This window comes from Sminthopsis crassicaudata, chromosome 4 (assembly GCF_048593235.1).
Source record: "Sminthopsis crassicaudata isolate SCR6 chromosome 4, ASM4859323v1, whole genome shotgun sequence".
In the NCBI taxonomy this organism is placed as follows: Eukaryota; Metazoa; Chordata; class Mammalia; order Dasyuromorphia; family Dasyuridae; genus Sminthopsis; species Sminthopsis crassicaudata.
This window is the reverse complement of record NC_133620.1, coordinates 426325998-426342039: the sequence shown is the minus strand read 5'-3', so window position 1 is coordinate 426342039 and position 16042 is coordinate 426325998. Positions and strand designations below refer to the sequence as shown.

Below are 16042 nucleotides of genomic sequence, written 5' to 3'. Positions count from 1 at the left end.
AAAAGATGAAAAGACAGGGATGAAAAGACAGTGATGGAGAAAAGAGAAAGAGGACTCAATAGTTATATTCTGAATAGATGAAAGAAAATGGTTTGCCCCTTTCTATCTGCTGTTTAATTCTCTTATGATATCTTAGAATGTATTTTTTACACCTTAGAATGTATTCTTACACCTTTTATATTATTATTCTCTCATGAATTTTGTTTGTACCTTTCTGGTGCATTTATTATTATTATTATTGTTTGTGAAGCAATTGGTACCTTTAATGATTTACCCAGGGTGATATAGCTAGTAATTAAGTAAGTGTCTGAGGCCAGATTTTGAACTTAGGTTGTTCTGACTCCAGGGCTGTTACTTTATTCATTGTACCACTCTGAAGCATTTAAGTCCATTTGATGTTCAGTTCTTTATATATCTCATCATTTCCTGTGCTAGATTTTTAATTCCTTGAAGGCAGTAATCATCCCAATCTCTCTGGTCAATTCCCTCTTCCTTCCTCTTTCTTCCCTCTCCCTCCCCCCACTCAGTGACTTTGCACATGTTAAACATTTAGTTCATATTTATTAACAATGTTTCTGACTACCAAGTGTATCATTGGACAATAACCATTTTATTAATAAAGCTACTGGTAAACTGTCATACAATAGAAGGCAAAATATGCATGCAGTGGAAATGAGATATACTTTCTACTAATAAGTCTTTTTCAGGCATTTCAGATGTACTGATCCCTGCCAAAGTTAGCTAATCCTTTAGGTTTTTCTAAATAATTTTTTATTTTTCTGAATATATGTAAAGATAGTTTTCAACATTCTTTTTTATTGAAATTTGTTATTTTCAAAACATATGCAAGAATGATTTTTTTTTACTATTAACCTTTGCAAAACCTTGTATTCCAATTTCCCCTCCTTTCCCTTACCCCCTCTCCTACATGGCATGTTAAACATGGTAAAATATATGTAAATCCAATATAGGCATTCAAATTTTTATAATTATCTTGCTGTACAAGAAGAATCAGATTAAAAAGGAAAAAAAATGAGAAAGAAAATAAAATTCAAGCAAACAACAATAAAAGAAGTGGAAATACTATGTTGTGATTCACACCCAGTTTCTACAGTCCTCTCTCTGGGTGTAGGTGGTTCTCATTATTACAAGATTATTGGAACTGGCCTGAAATGTCTCATTGTTGAGAAGAGCCACATCCATCAGAATTGATTTTTGTATAATCTTACCTTTGCTGTGTACAATGAAATTCTGGTTCTGCTCATTTCACTTAATATCAGTTCATGTAAGTCTCTCAGTCCTCTCTGTATTCATCCTGCTGATCATTTTTTATAGAACAATAATATTCCATAACATTCATATACCATAACTCATTCAGCCATCCTCCGATTGATGGGCATCCACTCAGTTTACAGCTTCTTGCCACTACAAAAAGGGCTGCCACAAACATTTTTGCACATGTGGGTCCCTTTCCCTCCTTTAAGATCTCTTTGGGATTCTTGGGACATAAAATGTTTTACAAATATGACTCTTAAGTTTGTTGTCTGACTGAAGGCAAAAAAAAAATCTCTTTGGGACTATAAGCCCAGTAGAAACACTGCTGGATCAATGGGTATGCACAGTTTGATAACCTTTGAGTACAGTTCCAAATTGCTTTCCAGAATAGCTGGATCCATTCACAATTCCACCAACAATTAGTGTCCCAGTTTTCCCACATCCCCTTCAATATTTGTCATTATCTTTTCCTACCATCTTAGCTAATTTGAGAGGTGTGTAGTGATATCTCAGAGTTGTCTTAATTTGCATTTCTCTCATCAATAGTAATTTAGAGCATCTTTTCATCTAAAAATTATCTGTTCACATCCTTTCAACATTCATTTTTGGAAGACTATGTTCCAAATTTTTCTCCTTCCCTCCCTTAGTTTTCCCCTCCCCAAGACAGCAACCAATCTAATATAGTTTAAACATAGGTTAAACCTTTCAAACATATTTCCATATTTGTCATGTTGTGTAAGAAAAGTTAGACAAAAGGGAGAAAACCAGAAGAAAGAAAAAACAAACAAAAAGGTGAAAATAGTAGGCTTTGATCCACATTCAGTCTCTATAATTCTCTTTCTATGGAGGCAGATGGCATTTTCCATCCCAAGACTATTGGAATTGTCTTCAATAACCATATTGCTAAGAAGAACCAAGTCTATTACAATTAATCATCACATAATGTTGCTGATACTGTGTACAATGTTCTCCTGATTCTGCCCATTTCCTAACTGATCCTTTACAGAGGGCTTATTGTTGTTGTTGTTGTTGTTGTTGTTGTTGTTGTTGTTTTTGCTTTTTTTGAGACATTTGGAGTAAGTGAATTGTCTAAGGCTACACAGCTAATCAGTGTCAAATGTCTGAAGTTGAATTTGAACTTTGTTCTTCCTGCTCCTCTAAGCTGCCCCCTACTGTACTTTTCAACAACTGTGTTCTTTTAAGAGAAGTCATAAATTTGTCAAAATGATGTAATAATGAAATAAAATCAAATGAGATAATTGTAAACTTCTTTGCACAGTGTCTGGAATAAGTGACTACTATATACAGTTTGTTATTATTATCATTAGTTGAAATGGATTGTAGGATACTAAAACATCTTGAATAACAACACTGAGTGTGATGTTCTTCTCTAGATCGTGATCGTTCTCTGGGAGCAGGTTTCTTAGGGAGCTTCAAGAGGTAGCCTTCCTTTCAGTGTGGGATTGTGGGTTATATCCTCCCAGAGAGTGGGCTTGTGGATACTCCCTAGGCTTGTGGGAGCTCCTTAAAAGTATGCTCTCTTAAAGATGTGAAAGGTGTGAACTCTGAACTAGAGAATTGTTAAGTACTATGCTAAATTAGATAATTATATCCATTCCAGTGACTTAGCACCTTGTAAGAATCCTAACAACTAAGTCCCTCTCCTTCCTTTTTTATAGGTCCAGGATGTACAGTCAAAGCATATTCATCTTATTGAGGGATTTAAGCATATGATAAGAGAAGGAGGCATCCTATCTCTCTGGAGGGGAAATAGTATGAATATTTTAAAAATTGCACCAGAAACGGCTATTAAGGTTTCAGTATATGACCAGGTAAAATATTTACAAAATTCATTAAGAAGAAACAATTTTTGCATTATAGAAAGCCCAAAAAATCATCTTAGTGGAAAGATAATTCATTTTTAGTATAACAAATTAGTTAATTGCTTTATTTTTCTTAATATTATTTTTATAGTTCTATTAATAATATTTTTATAGTTCTATTTATAAAATAAGTAAAATAGATCTTTGAATAATTCTGTAATGACTGACATTATAAATTTTGGCTAAAATACTTTGGTTTAGAAATCAAAGTTTCATATAGTAACTTAGAAGTTTTTATTAGATTATTACTGCCTGGTCTCCAAGAAAAATCAATTATAATGAAATATCCTTGCATTAAAAAGCTATTCCCAATATATTGCATTGTTAGTATTACTTCTGAATCCACTTTGCCATCAAAAGGTGCATATAAAATTCACTTCCTACCTCTTTTGGGTTTCTGTGATTTTATTTCAAATGTAGTATCTATCTGACTCTGCTTACACAGCGATAGTGATAACAGAAAAAAAAATGAGGCTCAAGAAGCATGATTTACTTAATATTCAAGTCCACAAATGCATAAACATTTAAACTATATACATTTTGCTGGATGTGGGTTTACATAATAATATAGGACATATTATAATATGTAATATATTTACATAGACAATTATATATACTCATACAATAGAAAATATATTTATACATTATTATAAAATATATTATCTTTATATAATATATAACAATATATTATCTTGTAATGTTCGGGCTAGCTTTCTGGAGAACTTGAGGATCAGCTTGAGTCCTTGGTCTTAGTGGAAAAGTGATAAAATCAGGACAGCCACCATGAGGCTGGTCAAAGATGGAATGACCTATTTCCAATCCTTCTCAGCCCTTAAATACCCTATTACAATTACCTGGTTTCAGCATACTGAATATGTGTTAACTAGAGAACCATTACATTACCAGGCTAATTATTAAGTATATGTAAACTAGAGATCCATCATCTCATCAATTGAGTTAGCATCTTGTCGTAAGCATCCCTGTTTCAAGTATACTTCTCCAGGGTTCTGGCCCTCTACATTATCTAATATATAATAATATGACATAATAGCTAGAATTTATATACTTTGCAAATTTATGTTAGCAAAGCACTGTATATGTTAATCTCATTTGATCATGATAACATATTAAATAAATGGTATTCTTTTTGGAACTAATCTCTCATTTCAGCGTTAATATATATGTGAATCCTTTTATTTGTACACACAGTATAAGAAATTGCTTACTAGTAAAGACAGCACCCAAATTAACAATATTGAGAGATTTGTTTCTGGTTCTTTGGCTGGAGCGACCACACAGACTTTAACTTACCCCATGGAGGTAAGGGCTATTGTAAAAAATTGATTACTGGAATTGTAAAATGTTTTTCTTTCTAATAAAGCCCCAGGTTAGGTTTTTGAACTTTAAATCTAAGCAAGGGAACAGTAGGATTTGAAATTTATTCCACCAGTTCCTTGAATAATCAAGCTCCTCCACGGTTTGAAAACATCCCTGCTTCATACCATTCCTCTTTGGGCATTCTTTATTATCTCTATGCAGATGACTCCCAGATCTGGTTACCTAGCTCTAAACTTTTTCTTATGCTTTGGACCTACTTTACCCATACACTATTGTACATTTCAAATTGGATGACCCAAAGACATCTCAAGTTGAATTTTTGCTCATTATCTTCTCTATCCCCAAATGTTTTCCTTCTCTTTTCCAATGTATGTTCCCTTAATTTCCATATTTTGTCTTTTTGCAGTAGAGAGCAGGATTTCAGTTGCTGGCTTATATTTTTCTCTTCTGCCCCAAACCCTGCTTTCAAGTATATATGGATGTCCCCCTTAACAACCCAATTTCCCAGTTCATTAGCTTCCCCAGTTCTGATGTCTTATGCCTTTGTATCATATTCATGACACACAGCTATGCTAATCCTTTAACCTTCATCCATAACTATTCTGTCCCATGATCCAGAAATGTGAAATTCCTGTCTTTGATCACAACTTCATATCCTCCATCCATCTCTCTATTTCACACTGGAACTTAATCTTTGTCCTCATTATGGTATCTACTTATTCTATCCCTCTTGGCTCTCCTATCCCATCACTTTCCTTCCTTTTCAGTGCTTAGAATTAACCAGTTTAGTAGCGCGTTGTCGTCTCTGAAATCTTTTGCCTTTGTGGATCTCACTGCTCATCCCTTACTAAAGGGATGACCCTGCTTTACACCATCTCCCTACTCTCCTGTTCCTACTCACATATTACCAAACAGCACTAGGAGAAATTGCAAATCATGCCAACTCGATCCACTGGAAACTGATGTATTCTAATCTCAAATGATCCCTCAATGGTACATACAATCCCACTCTGAATTCAGAGGAATCTCAGTTTGAAACTTACTATCTTCATGACTTTGGGTAAATCATTAAATTTATCTAAGCCTCAGTTTAGTCTTAATCTTTAAATCTTTAAAATTAGGGAGTTCTAAGATTCTGTCTGACTTTAAATTTATGATTCTGTATTCTCTTGTACTCCCCACAACAGCTTCTGGAAATGTTTTCAAGCCATCCCATACTGCCTCTTAGCAGAAGATTTTGCCTCTTTAATCTGTTGCAAAGGTAGAAGCCATCTGACCTGAGCTTCTTGTTCTCCTCTATTTTATCTATCTGTATCATTCCTCCATACTTTCTTTCTTTGCTCCAGTGCCTATCAAAGAGGTAACCCTTCTCCTGGCCATCTTTCTACTCATGCCAGTGATCAGTTTGCCATTCATTTGATCACTCTTCATACTTTTTCTCTGCTTCTCTTTCCCAACCAACCAGTTTGAATCATGTAACATCACAGCGATGTAAAAGGACATCTACTTAAAATAGAATGCAAGATGCAAAACAAGAAATGAGTCAAGCAGCAAACATTCTCACCATTCATTTCCCAAGGCACAACAACCTTCTGAACTTCCAGGGAATGTGTATTATAAATCTTCCCAACTCTTCTTCCCACACTGGCTTATTGGTTTTGCCCTTTAAACTAGTACATAGAACAGGAAAACCAGAAGACATATTTGTGAATGATTTCTTTCTGACCCAATCTATCTGATTTAGCAATGTGCTATAGCATCCCAAGGAAAGGAAAGAGAGATGTTTACACTTTGCCCAGAATGAAATACAATAACCTTAGATTCTGAAAGGGTTTGCCTCTTAGTGCCAGCTTAATGGCATCTTGAAGTCTTACAAGTGCAACTCCTCAAAACAACCTGTCCACTGGAGAGTGTGTCTGGATCTATTATTTGGACATTGAAAAGAGAAAATTTCTTGTTAAAGGTGTCACATTACAAGTTCATATAAGTAGTAAGAATCAAAGATAGGATTTGAATCCAGGACCTTTTTCTCTGGAGCCCGTGACTTTTCCCTCAGTCTCTCATTTGATTTTTAAAGTCTTTTAAAGTTCTTTGATGATAATTTTTGGGCAGGTGACCATTTGATCCTATTTGGAATATTTGGGATAATAGAAAGTTTTTTTTTTTTTTTGCCTCAGTATTCTCCTCTGAAAATGAGTTCCAGCCTCTATTCCCATCGATTGGGTTTCTTTTATGATTGAATTATTGGTTCTTTCTTCTTTGCCTGTCTTTTGTTTTTTTTTAAATTTATAATAGCTTATTATTGTAATCACCTCTAGTCCTGGACTATGGGGGATGGTGCCTCAGGTCCTTCTTTAGTTTTCTTCTCTGACCTGAAACCTGAAACTCCAGCCTCCTGAAGTGCCCACAACCAGCAGAGTCCCCCTTACTCCTTTTCCACTCAGCTGGCATGTGCTGATTCCTTTTTGCCCAGAGTTGCATCTCAGCAGCATAGATGGTGTTCCTTACATACCTCAATCTTCCCCTGCACAGACCCCCAACTCCCCACACTATCTAGGAGGTGAAAATTCCTGTGACTGGGATTAAGGCTACCTTCCAACCTTGCTAGCCCCAGGACTTGTAGCTTTCTGTTTTACTGAGCTGGTCTGGAAGTGTTTACACTAAACACAGGCCAAATATCCATCCTGGAATTTTGTGTGTGTGTGTGTGTGTGTGTGTGTGTGTGTGTGTGTGTGTGTGTATGTGAATCTTCTCTGGTTTGTCCCAAGAGGACCATTGTTCTACCCAACTCTTGTTTATTTTTACTACTCTATGTTCACCCTGAGGCACTATTTTGTCTTATGGGGGAAATCTGAAGAACTTGGAATTTTCTGATTTATTCCACCATCTTTCTGTTAAGATGATGTATCAGGATTCAGACAATAGGTTGTAGTTATCATCAAATAGATGATAAAGGAATTAAAATCAGAGATTTGGGTGTTTGGCCAAACTCATCTTTTAACCGATTCTAATAGAAATATTCCAACTGCCTTTTTCTTCTCTTTCTCATCTGGATATATGTATATATTTGAATATTTAAATACATATTTAATCTATCCCTTAATCTATCTTTCTAGTCTTTCATAATATAACTTTTCATGGACTTTGTGATTCTGCAATATGAGCTTATTTACCACTTTTTCTGCATGATATTCTATCTTGTTTGGGCCTTTGTGTTGGCTATTCCTCATATCTACAACACTTTCCTACCTCACTTCTGTCTCTGGCTTCTTTTAAAACTAAAGCCGCATGTCACAGTCTGACTGAAGCCTTTCCCAGTATCCCATGGAACCAGAGCAAGATTTCACCAACTTCAGTCAGACAGTTGCAAATATGCACAACTGAAGAAATGATTCACTGTTAAGATTTCTTCCTTTCTGGAATTCTGTATAATGTCAGTGAAATAATCCATTAGATTATGAGCTTCTTGAGGGCGGGGATGATCTTTTGCTTATATTTATATCTCTGGTATTTAATACAGTGCCTGGTATATTGTAGATGCTTACTCAATATTTATTGACTGGATAAAATGACATAATTTATTAAAGTGCTTTGGGTTTAATAAATCTGATCAGAGATTTGACTACATTTTTTTGCATTCAGGTAATAAAGACAAGGATGGCTTTAGGTAAAACGAGACAATACTCAGGAATACTTAATTGTGCCATAAAAATTATGAAGAATGAACCCCTTGGAACCTTTTACAAAGGCTATATCCCTAACTTTCTGAGCATCCTTCCTTATGCTGGTGTAGATTTATCTGTCTATGAGGTGAGTTTACTCTCAGATGAGTTATAGCAGTTGAGTTAAGAAGAAATCTAATCATCAGTTATATTTAAAGAAACATACTAGTTCAGTTTGGGTTTTTAATAACAGACCACATCTTTTAAATTAGTCTAGGGGTGCTCTTTTTGGCTAATATTATTCATTTTTTGGTTATACTTGTGAATTATATTTGGCTTTAATATTTGACCCAAAACATATGTAAATGTATATATAAATATGGATATATGTATATATACGTGTATATATGTATACACACATACATATACTCAAATATTCAAATACATGATTTGAATATTCAAATATGTATTTAAATATTCAAATATATACATATATTCAGATTTTAAAATGAGAAAGAAAAGAAAAAGGCAGTTGGAATATTTCTATTTGAATTGGTTAAAAGATGAATTTGGCCAAACACCCAAATCTCTGATTTTAATTCCTCTATCATCTATTTGATTTTAAGTGATTTGGTAGCTACAACCTATCGTCTGAATCCTGATACATCATCTTAACAGTAATATATCACTGGTCAGGCAATTGGAGTAGCATGACTGCATTAGCCCTACTAGAAAGCCTACCCAAAGTACAGATTCATTGATGGTTCTGCCATATTCTATGTGAAACATAGCATATTATTGTGGTTTGTGGTGATTAAAAAGGTTTGAGAGACAGAGTTTTTGGGTAACTTAATTATTTTATTAGTAAGGCCAGTATATTGTTAATAAAAATATGGTCATTTGGCTATCTCTTTTAGACCAAAGACAATCATGGTAGTGGGCTCAGAATTTATATACCTTTCAAAGATTAGGTATTCCTGAAGGGTGGCAATTAACTCTGATTGGATAATACAATGAGGTGAGCTGTATTAAAATGAGGTATTAAAAGTGACATTGTGTCACCTTTGGACAGAGAAACTATCTCAACCCCTCGATTTGGGTTATCTAGACAAAAAGATCTGGCTTAACCCAAGCTTGATTGAATGGACTTCACCGCAACTAGAGATTCCTTGTAGGACGGCATTGGGTCAGGTGAAGGAGAAGTTAATTCAGTCTCATTGTTAATAATGTCCTTCTGGAGACTGAACTTTTTTAATTTTTAAAATAAGGACTTTAGAAAAAGGGGGAAAATTCTAGATCTCCCCAAAATATTGGCTAATAATAATCTTTTCTCTCAAGTTGTTTGTCCAAAGCTACAGGCAAGGGAACTCCCTATGTGGAAACCTACTCTTAATATGGATCAGCTACCAGCTTTGCAACTTCTAGGAAAATTGCTTGGGGGTATTGAGAATTTAAGAAACCCAAGTGAGCAAATAGGTGGTGTAGTGGACAGAATCGGGAAGACTTACAAGCTGTGTTACCTGGGTTAAAGGACTTGCCCAGAGTCAAGAAAACCTCTGATGGGGTCAGAAAGAGCCAGATGTGACTGAAAGGATTGAAGGATAATAACAACTCAGGATCACATGGGGAACTTCCAGATTCCAAAACTATATCTCTATTATTGCTTTTTTTTAGGACTTATAGTTTTATACAATTTTAAAGTGTGGGAGACTAGATAGGCATTTGCATTTGCAGTTAAGATGACCTGAGTTTGAGTCTCACTTCTGTGGGACTAGCTGTGGAATTTAATCTTTCCATACTCTAGCAGCTCTTGAGACTTAATTGCAGAAAATGTGCTAACCTGTCTTGGCAGAGGAAATATTCTTACTTAGAGTTCTCTATCCAAATGAAATGATAAGTCCAGTTCTTGTCCTAAGTTTTTTTTAATGCATTTTTTTCTTTTGCCTTCTTTGTACTACTTCATACTCTAGTGTGAATGACAAACTACTTTTTTCCTTGCCTCAGCTCATCTAAATATTTTGCCTCCAGATATAGTTGACCCAAACTCTGATGACCATATTTAAAATAGTTCATTCTTGAATTTAATGATTTATTCTCTCAATTTTATGAAGTAACAGTTTTCAATAATGAGTTCAGGTCACAGATAAAATTCAAAATCCTACAAAAATTCACACAGATAATTTAAAATACTGTTAATAGAGTAGCCATTTCAAACAAGTTTTAGACATTAAAATTGTAAACATCATCTGTACTCTAGCCTGTAGATGACTTCATTTATAGCTACTTTGAAGTCACAGAGCATTTTAGATAGAAAGCATGATCTATCCTAGAACAAAAAAAACATCTTTCCAGATGGTCTTACCCCCAAAAAACAGTGGTTAGCAGAAATGGTTTTGCTATATTGGGTTTGAAAATAATTTCAAGGCATCAAACACATTTTATTCTAAAACTGGGTCAACTATAGTTAGAATGATACATAAGGAGTGAGGCAATTGATAATTGGTTTTCTAAAGCTTAAATTTTACTTCAAAGTCAGTAGGGGAGCTAGTGAAGAAAGTATGCCCACAGCTTCTCATGTTTTATCACTGAATTGCTATATCCAACAGTAGTTGTAGAAATTGCCTCTATCTTTCCCCAATCTCTTTTGGCACTAATCTAGCCTACAAAATCAGGCAGCATGGCAGATGGCAAGGGTTTCATAAGAAAGGGAAAAAAAAGTTTTAGTAGCTGCTTTTTTTCATTACTATTCTGCTTAAATTTGCATGTAATTGCTTTTTTCTCTAACAGATTTTGAAGAATTATTGGCTAGATAATTATGCCAAAGATTCTGTAAACCCTGGGATATTGGTGTTGCTGCTATGTAGTGCCTCATCTAACTTTTGTGGTCAATTGGCCAGCTACCCACTGAACCTAGTGAGAACTCGGATGCAGGCCCATGGTGAGTTCCTGTTGAAGGCCACACAGATACTTAGCGACAAAGCCAGCATTTAAAGCCCAGTCTTCTGATTGCCAATAAAATACATTTTCCTTATGGCCAGATTGGGGGCACAAGAAAAACAATAAATGCAGAAGATAATTAGAAGTTAAGTTATAGATCTGGCTTTTGAGGGTATAAGTAGTATAAGTTATTAACTATATATATATACATATATATATATACATAGTTAGTATAATATATAATATAATATATATGTAATATATATTTTATATATGTATATATAATATAGTATAACAACTTTTCCCATTGAAGTTTTGCTATATTGTGGCTCAATATAAGAAAAAAATATTTTTTTGGTGAGGCAATTGGGGTTAAGGGCTCAGGATCGTATAGCTAGTAAGTGTTAAGAGTCTGAGGCTGGACTTGGATTCAGGTCTTCTTGACTCCAGGACAGGTGCTCTATCCATTATACCATCTGGCTGCCCCCGAAATAGAAGTTTTGCTAAAGCCACAGATGACACAAGAAGGGCAGCAGATGACACAGAATTTATGCTCTAATATGTAACCCAAATTTTATAATAAGGTACTCCAAATAAACCATAAAGAAAAAAAATTCCAATCCAATTTCTTTTCTGATATGAAAGGAGAGCCAAAAAATTTTACATGAAATTTCCAGATTGTGGGGGTACCATGCCCTTAAACCCCATGATGTGGAAGGGATAATTATATGAAGGGAAGGGAGGTGTGGGGGGGGAAGAAACAAGTACTTAAGCATTTCCTATGTACGTAGTATATGCTCTACAAATGTTAATTACTTTTATACTGTGTACCTGGCACTGAGCTAAATGCTTTATGTGGATTATTTTAGTTTTTCCTCACAACAACCCTAGGAGGTAGGTATTATTATTAACTCCATTTTTTTTATGTGAAGAAACCGAGTTAAACGATTTGCTCAGGATCATACAGCTAATGGTGCCTAAGGCAGAATTTGAACTCAGCTTTTCTTGAAGCCAGGCAAGCATTCTATCCACTGTGTCACCTAGCACCCAAACGGGTTAGAGGCAGATTAGAGCCAAAACATTGATTGTTTTCCCAATATGGTATAAAAATAGGAATCAATATCTAAGGAAACCATATCTTCATAGCAGCTAGACCACAGCATGAAGAATGAAGAAGCACTAAGTACTTTCTTGTGACTTAAGGTCCTAGAGTGGTCCATAAGGAGCTAAGAATTCAGGGACTGAGAGACCAGCAACTTGGGGCAGAGATGAAGGATAATGGGAGGTTAATTAGGAAGGAGAGGTGGAATTAAAAAAAATAACATGGGGGAGAATTCTACTCCTAAAACCTTCTGTGGAATGACCTGGTCTATGTTGAGGTGGGATGTTAAGAACTGATGGCTGAAGTTGGGTCATCTCTCTGGGGGTGTCTGATCCAGGTAACCTACTTCATGGTGTGGGAAAGGCTTCGGGACATCAGCCAGAGCCCAGGAACATTCTGGTTATGCTACCTAACTCTGTGTTGGTGAGGTAGATTAGTCTGGATGCTAATTACTCAATCTTGCTCAAGAAAATCCTTTACATCCTCAATTCTGACAAAACTCTGTTTAGTTGGCTAAATTCTGAGGAAGAGGAAAATGAAAAAAAATTCATTTCAATGTCAATGGGAGGGTTCCCTCAGTTAAGAGGAAGGAAGCAATACTTCATGATTACAACTGCTGCCATGGGGGCCCTTCTATTTCTTTTAAGAACATGGGTTTTTTTAAATTCTTTTTTTTTCTTTTTATACCACTAATATTACCTAACAACTCATTCTTTACCCCAGATAATAACAACCATTAAACACTGGTTGTTCTGACAGTGTTATACAGAATTTTATATTCATAGCTCAGGAAAACTAGGTGGCTCAGTGGATAGAGTGCTGGGCTTGGAGTCAGGAGGGCCCAAGTTGAAATTTGACTTCAAATACTTATTAGCTCTGTGCTCTAGGGAAGTCACTTAACCCTTTCTGCCTCAGTTTTCTCCACTGTAAAATAAGTTACAGAGAGAAATGACAAGATACTCCAGTATCTTTGCTAAGAAAATTCCAAATGGAACTATGAAGGGTTTTACAGGACTGAAAAAAATGACTAAACAGCAACATAGCCATAGCTTGCCACCAAATTACCAAGACCATGGAAAACTTCTGTTATTTATCTACCCATTGGTACGATACAGAGATAGAGATGATCAACAATGTATTGCTTCAAGTATTATATTAGCTAAGGAAGAAAAAGGGCTACTTAAGATAAAGATAGGGATTAGATATATGATTTAATTGGTATAAAGAACTCTCAGTTCTTTGCAGCTCAGTACCAATGCAACTTAGCACCGCCTCTGTAATTTATTCCATTAAAAAGCTGCCTAGAGGACCATCAGCTTACATAGGGTATATGAAATACCTAATGTCACATAGACAGTATACTTTAGAAGCAGGAGTTAAACCTCATTCTTCTGGTTTCAAGATCTCTATTCTAATGTGTTGCCTTATTCATATATATTGTGGTAATAGTTTTATTACAAATAATTACATTTATATACTTTTTGATATTTGCAGATACTTTATACATGTGATCTTATTCAATCTTCACAACAACTATTTGAGATGGATACCATTATTATCCTCATTTTTTAAAAAAAGGTCATAGGCTCAGAAATTAATTGCCGTGGCCAGGATCTTAAGTCTATTAAGTGGCTGAGATGTGCTGGCACATAGAAGCTGTTTAATAAATGCTTATTGATTATGTAATACAGATCTTCCTCTAAGTACATTATACTTTCTACTTCAATACCTTCTCTTTTGAGTTCTTTAGGATTTTGCAGAATTTGAGTTTCTGTGGTCCTTGGTATAGCATGATCTGGAGACCTAGACTTTATAGAGTAGTTTCTTCAATACCAAAGTTCAATCAAATTTAAGATCTGCCTTTCCTTGCTTGTTGTTGATACTTAGCATAAGAACCTCTATAGGTAGTGATGCTTTTATTTCTTTGATAATTTTGGCAGTGAAAGTTCAGACTTCAAATGGCTTTCTGCAGCATTGTAGTTAATAACCTCTGTGTTTAAGTTTATTTAGGTTTATGATAGATAAACTGATCTATTGTAACAGGTTGACAAGTTTAGAATTTTACATGTAATTTCTACTATATACAGCGGGATTGCATATAAATAGAGAATTTTTCAATTATTTTGATCTATGATTTCATTTTCCCAGTGCAGATAAGCAACTGTACTTCAGCTTTAGAGAACTGTCTGGAGCATCAAGTACTTAAATATATTGTTCCAGGGTCACATAGTCAGAAGTGAGACTTAAACCCTTGAGAATGGCCTTCCATCTGCCATAACACTTGGAATACCATAATAAAAATCTGCTATAAGAAGGTATCAGCAATATCTAATAGAATGACATTGTGAAGACCTCCTTGCAAATGGTGTAGGTTTTTAATGAGAATTAGAAAACATTCTTAATGAGAATTAGAAAATATCCCTGCCATTACCACAATCAATGGGCCTGTTTAAAAATAAAATGTTTTCTAGTGATACAAAGATTCAAACCAAACTTCTTGGTATCACAAAGAAAAAAGCAAAACAACAATTGAGAAACCTGAAATTCAAGTATCACTAAAACACCCTTCTAATAGTTATGATGATTGTTTTTTATACATGCTCTTGAGGGGAAAGGCTCATTGTTAGCTAGAGCTTACATTTCAAGCTTTAAAAAATTTGGTATTGTACTGAACAATAGTGCAACTATATTATATTAATATATATACTATATTAAAGTAGCATTAAAACATACAAAACAGAATGTTAAATATAATATTAAAAATATTCAAATATAGACTTGGAAATTAACATTAAAGTAGCCTGGTTTTTTTTTTCATTTTTCATCTTCCACAGAAGGAGCTTCGCAGCAGAATGTTTTTTATTTCTTTCAAGAAATATTTGTCAAAGAAGGGATAACTGGCTTCTTCAGGGGCATCACTCCAAATTTTGTGAAGTTGTTTCCAGCGGTCGCCATCAGCTGTTTGGTTTTTGAAAAAGCACAAAAAAGTTTGGGAGTAACCTAGAAATGATATATGTGAACTATTGGCACTGAGCAGAGGGACTTAAAAGCACAACAATTCTTGGATTAACTTTTTCTTTTAAACTGTAATGGTCCATGTGAAGAGATGTGGTATCTTTATCCAAGAGGAAGGAGAGTATCAAATGGCACATAGAACATCTTTAATTTTGTATATGTTGGAATTTAAAAATTAAATCATAGTTTTGATGTTATTTATAAACTAAATCCTTAATATGTTTAGAATTCTATTTGCCTTCCCTACTGAGATTTCCAGAAACCTAACCTGCATATTTGAATTGAAACACATTTTAGGATAAGATTTATAGTGGTGAGTAAATTATAAAAGTCTTGGTTTACCATACCAGTTGATGTTAAATATTTTATACTTTGACTTTTAAAAGGCAGTATGTTGAAATACTTCCCACATAAAGGCTTTAAAAAACCTCCATGCTTCGATGGATTGTAACATTTGGAAGTTCTTGTCAATAGTGTAGATCACAAGATGAGCAGAGTTTCCTATCCTGTATGTCTCTTGACCTCTTGGGTCACTCTTGTTACTTCTCCATTGGAGGACCCCCTACAATATCAGGGCCCTTCCTCTACATCTTTTGACTTTCTATGGGTTAACAGTATGGGCTGTCCATTGTTATCCCTCATTGTTATCCCTGCCTTCTTTGCTAATTATATATCTCTGTTGTTTCTGCACAGATCTCTATTATTGTTATATTATAGTCTGCTCACACTCATTGGGTTGTACTCTTATAGCCATTTTGTTCTTCAGAGGGTTTGATATTCCATAACTCAGAGCTAAAAATTATCATCAGAAGAATATTAATATTATAGAG

General features: G+C 34.8%; 1 protein-coding gene across 1 annotated transcript in view; it reads left to right on the top strand.

The window, feature by feature from the left end:
* The window catches only part of LOC141539720 (mitochondrial adenyl nucleotide antiporter SLC25A24-like), a 46216-nt gene extending 30807 nt beyond the window's left edge, over positions 1-15409 (top strand). The window contains exons 6-10 of the mRNA XM_074262847.1: positions 2955-3107; positions 4368-4478; positions 8139-8306; positions 10946-11096; positions 15032-15409. Of these exons, the coding sequence (XP_074118948.1) occupies positions 2955-3107; positions 4368-4478; positions 8139-8306; positions 10946-11096; positions 15032-15201 (753 nt within the window). The 3' untranslated portion in view covers positions 15202-15409. The remainder of the gene's footprint in view (positions 1-2954; positions 3108-4367; positions 4479-8138; positions 8307-10945; positions 11097-15031) is intronic.
* The last annotated feature ends 633 nt before the right edge of the window (positions 15410-16042 follow it).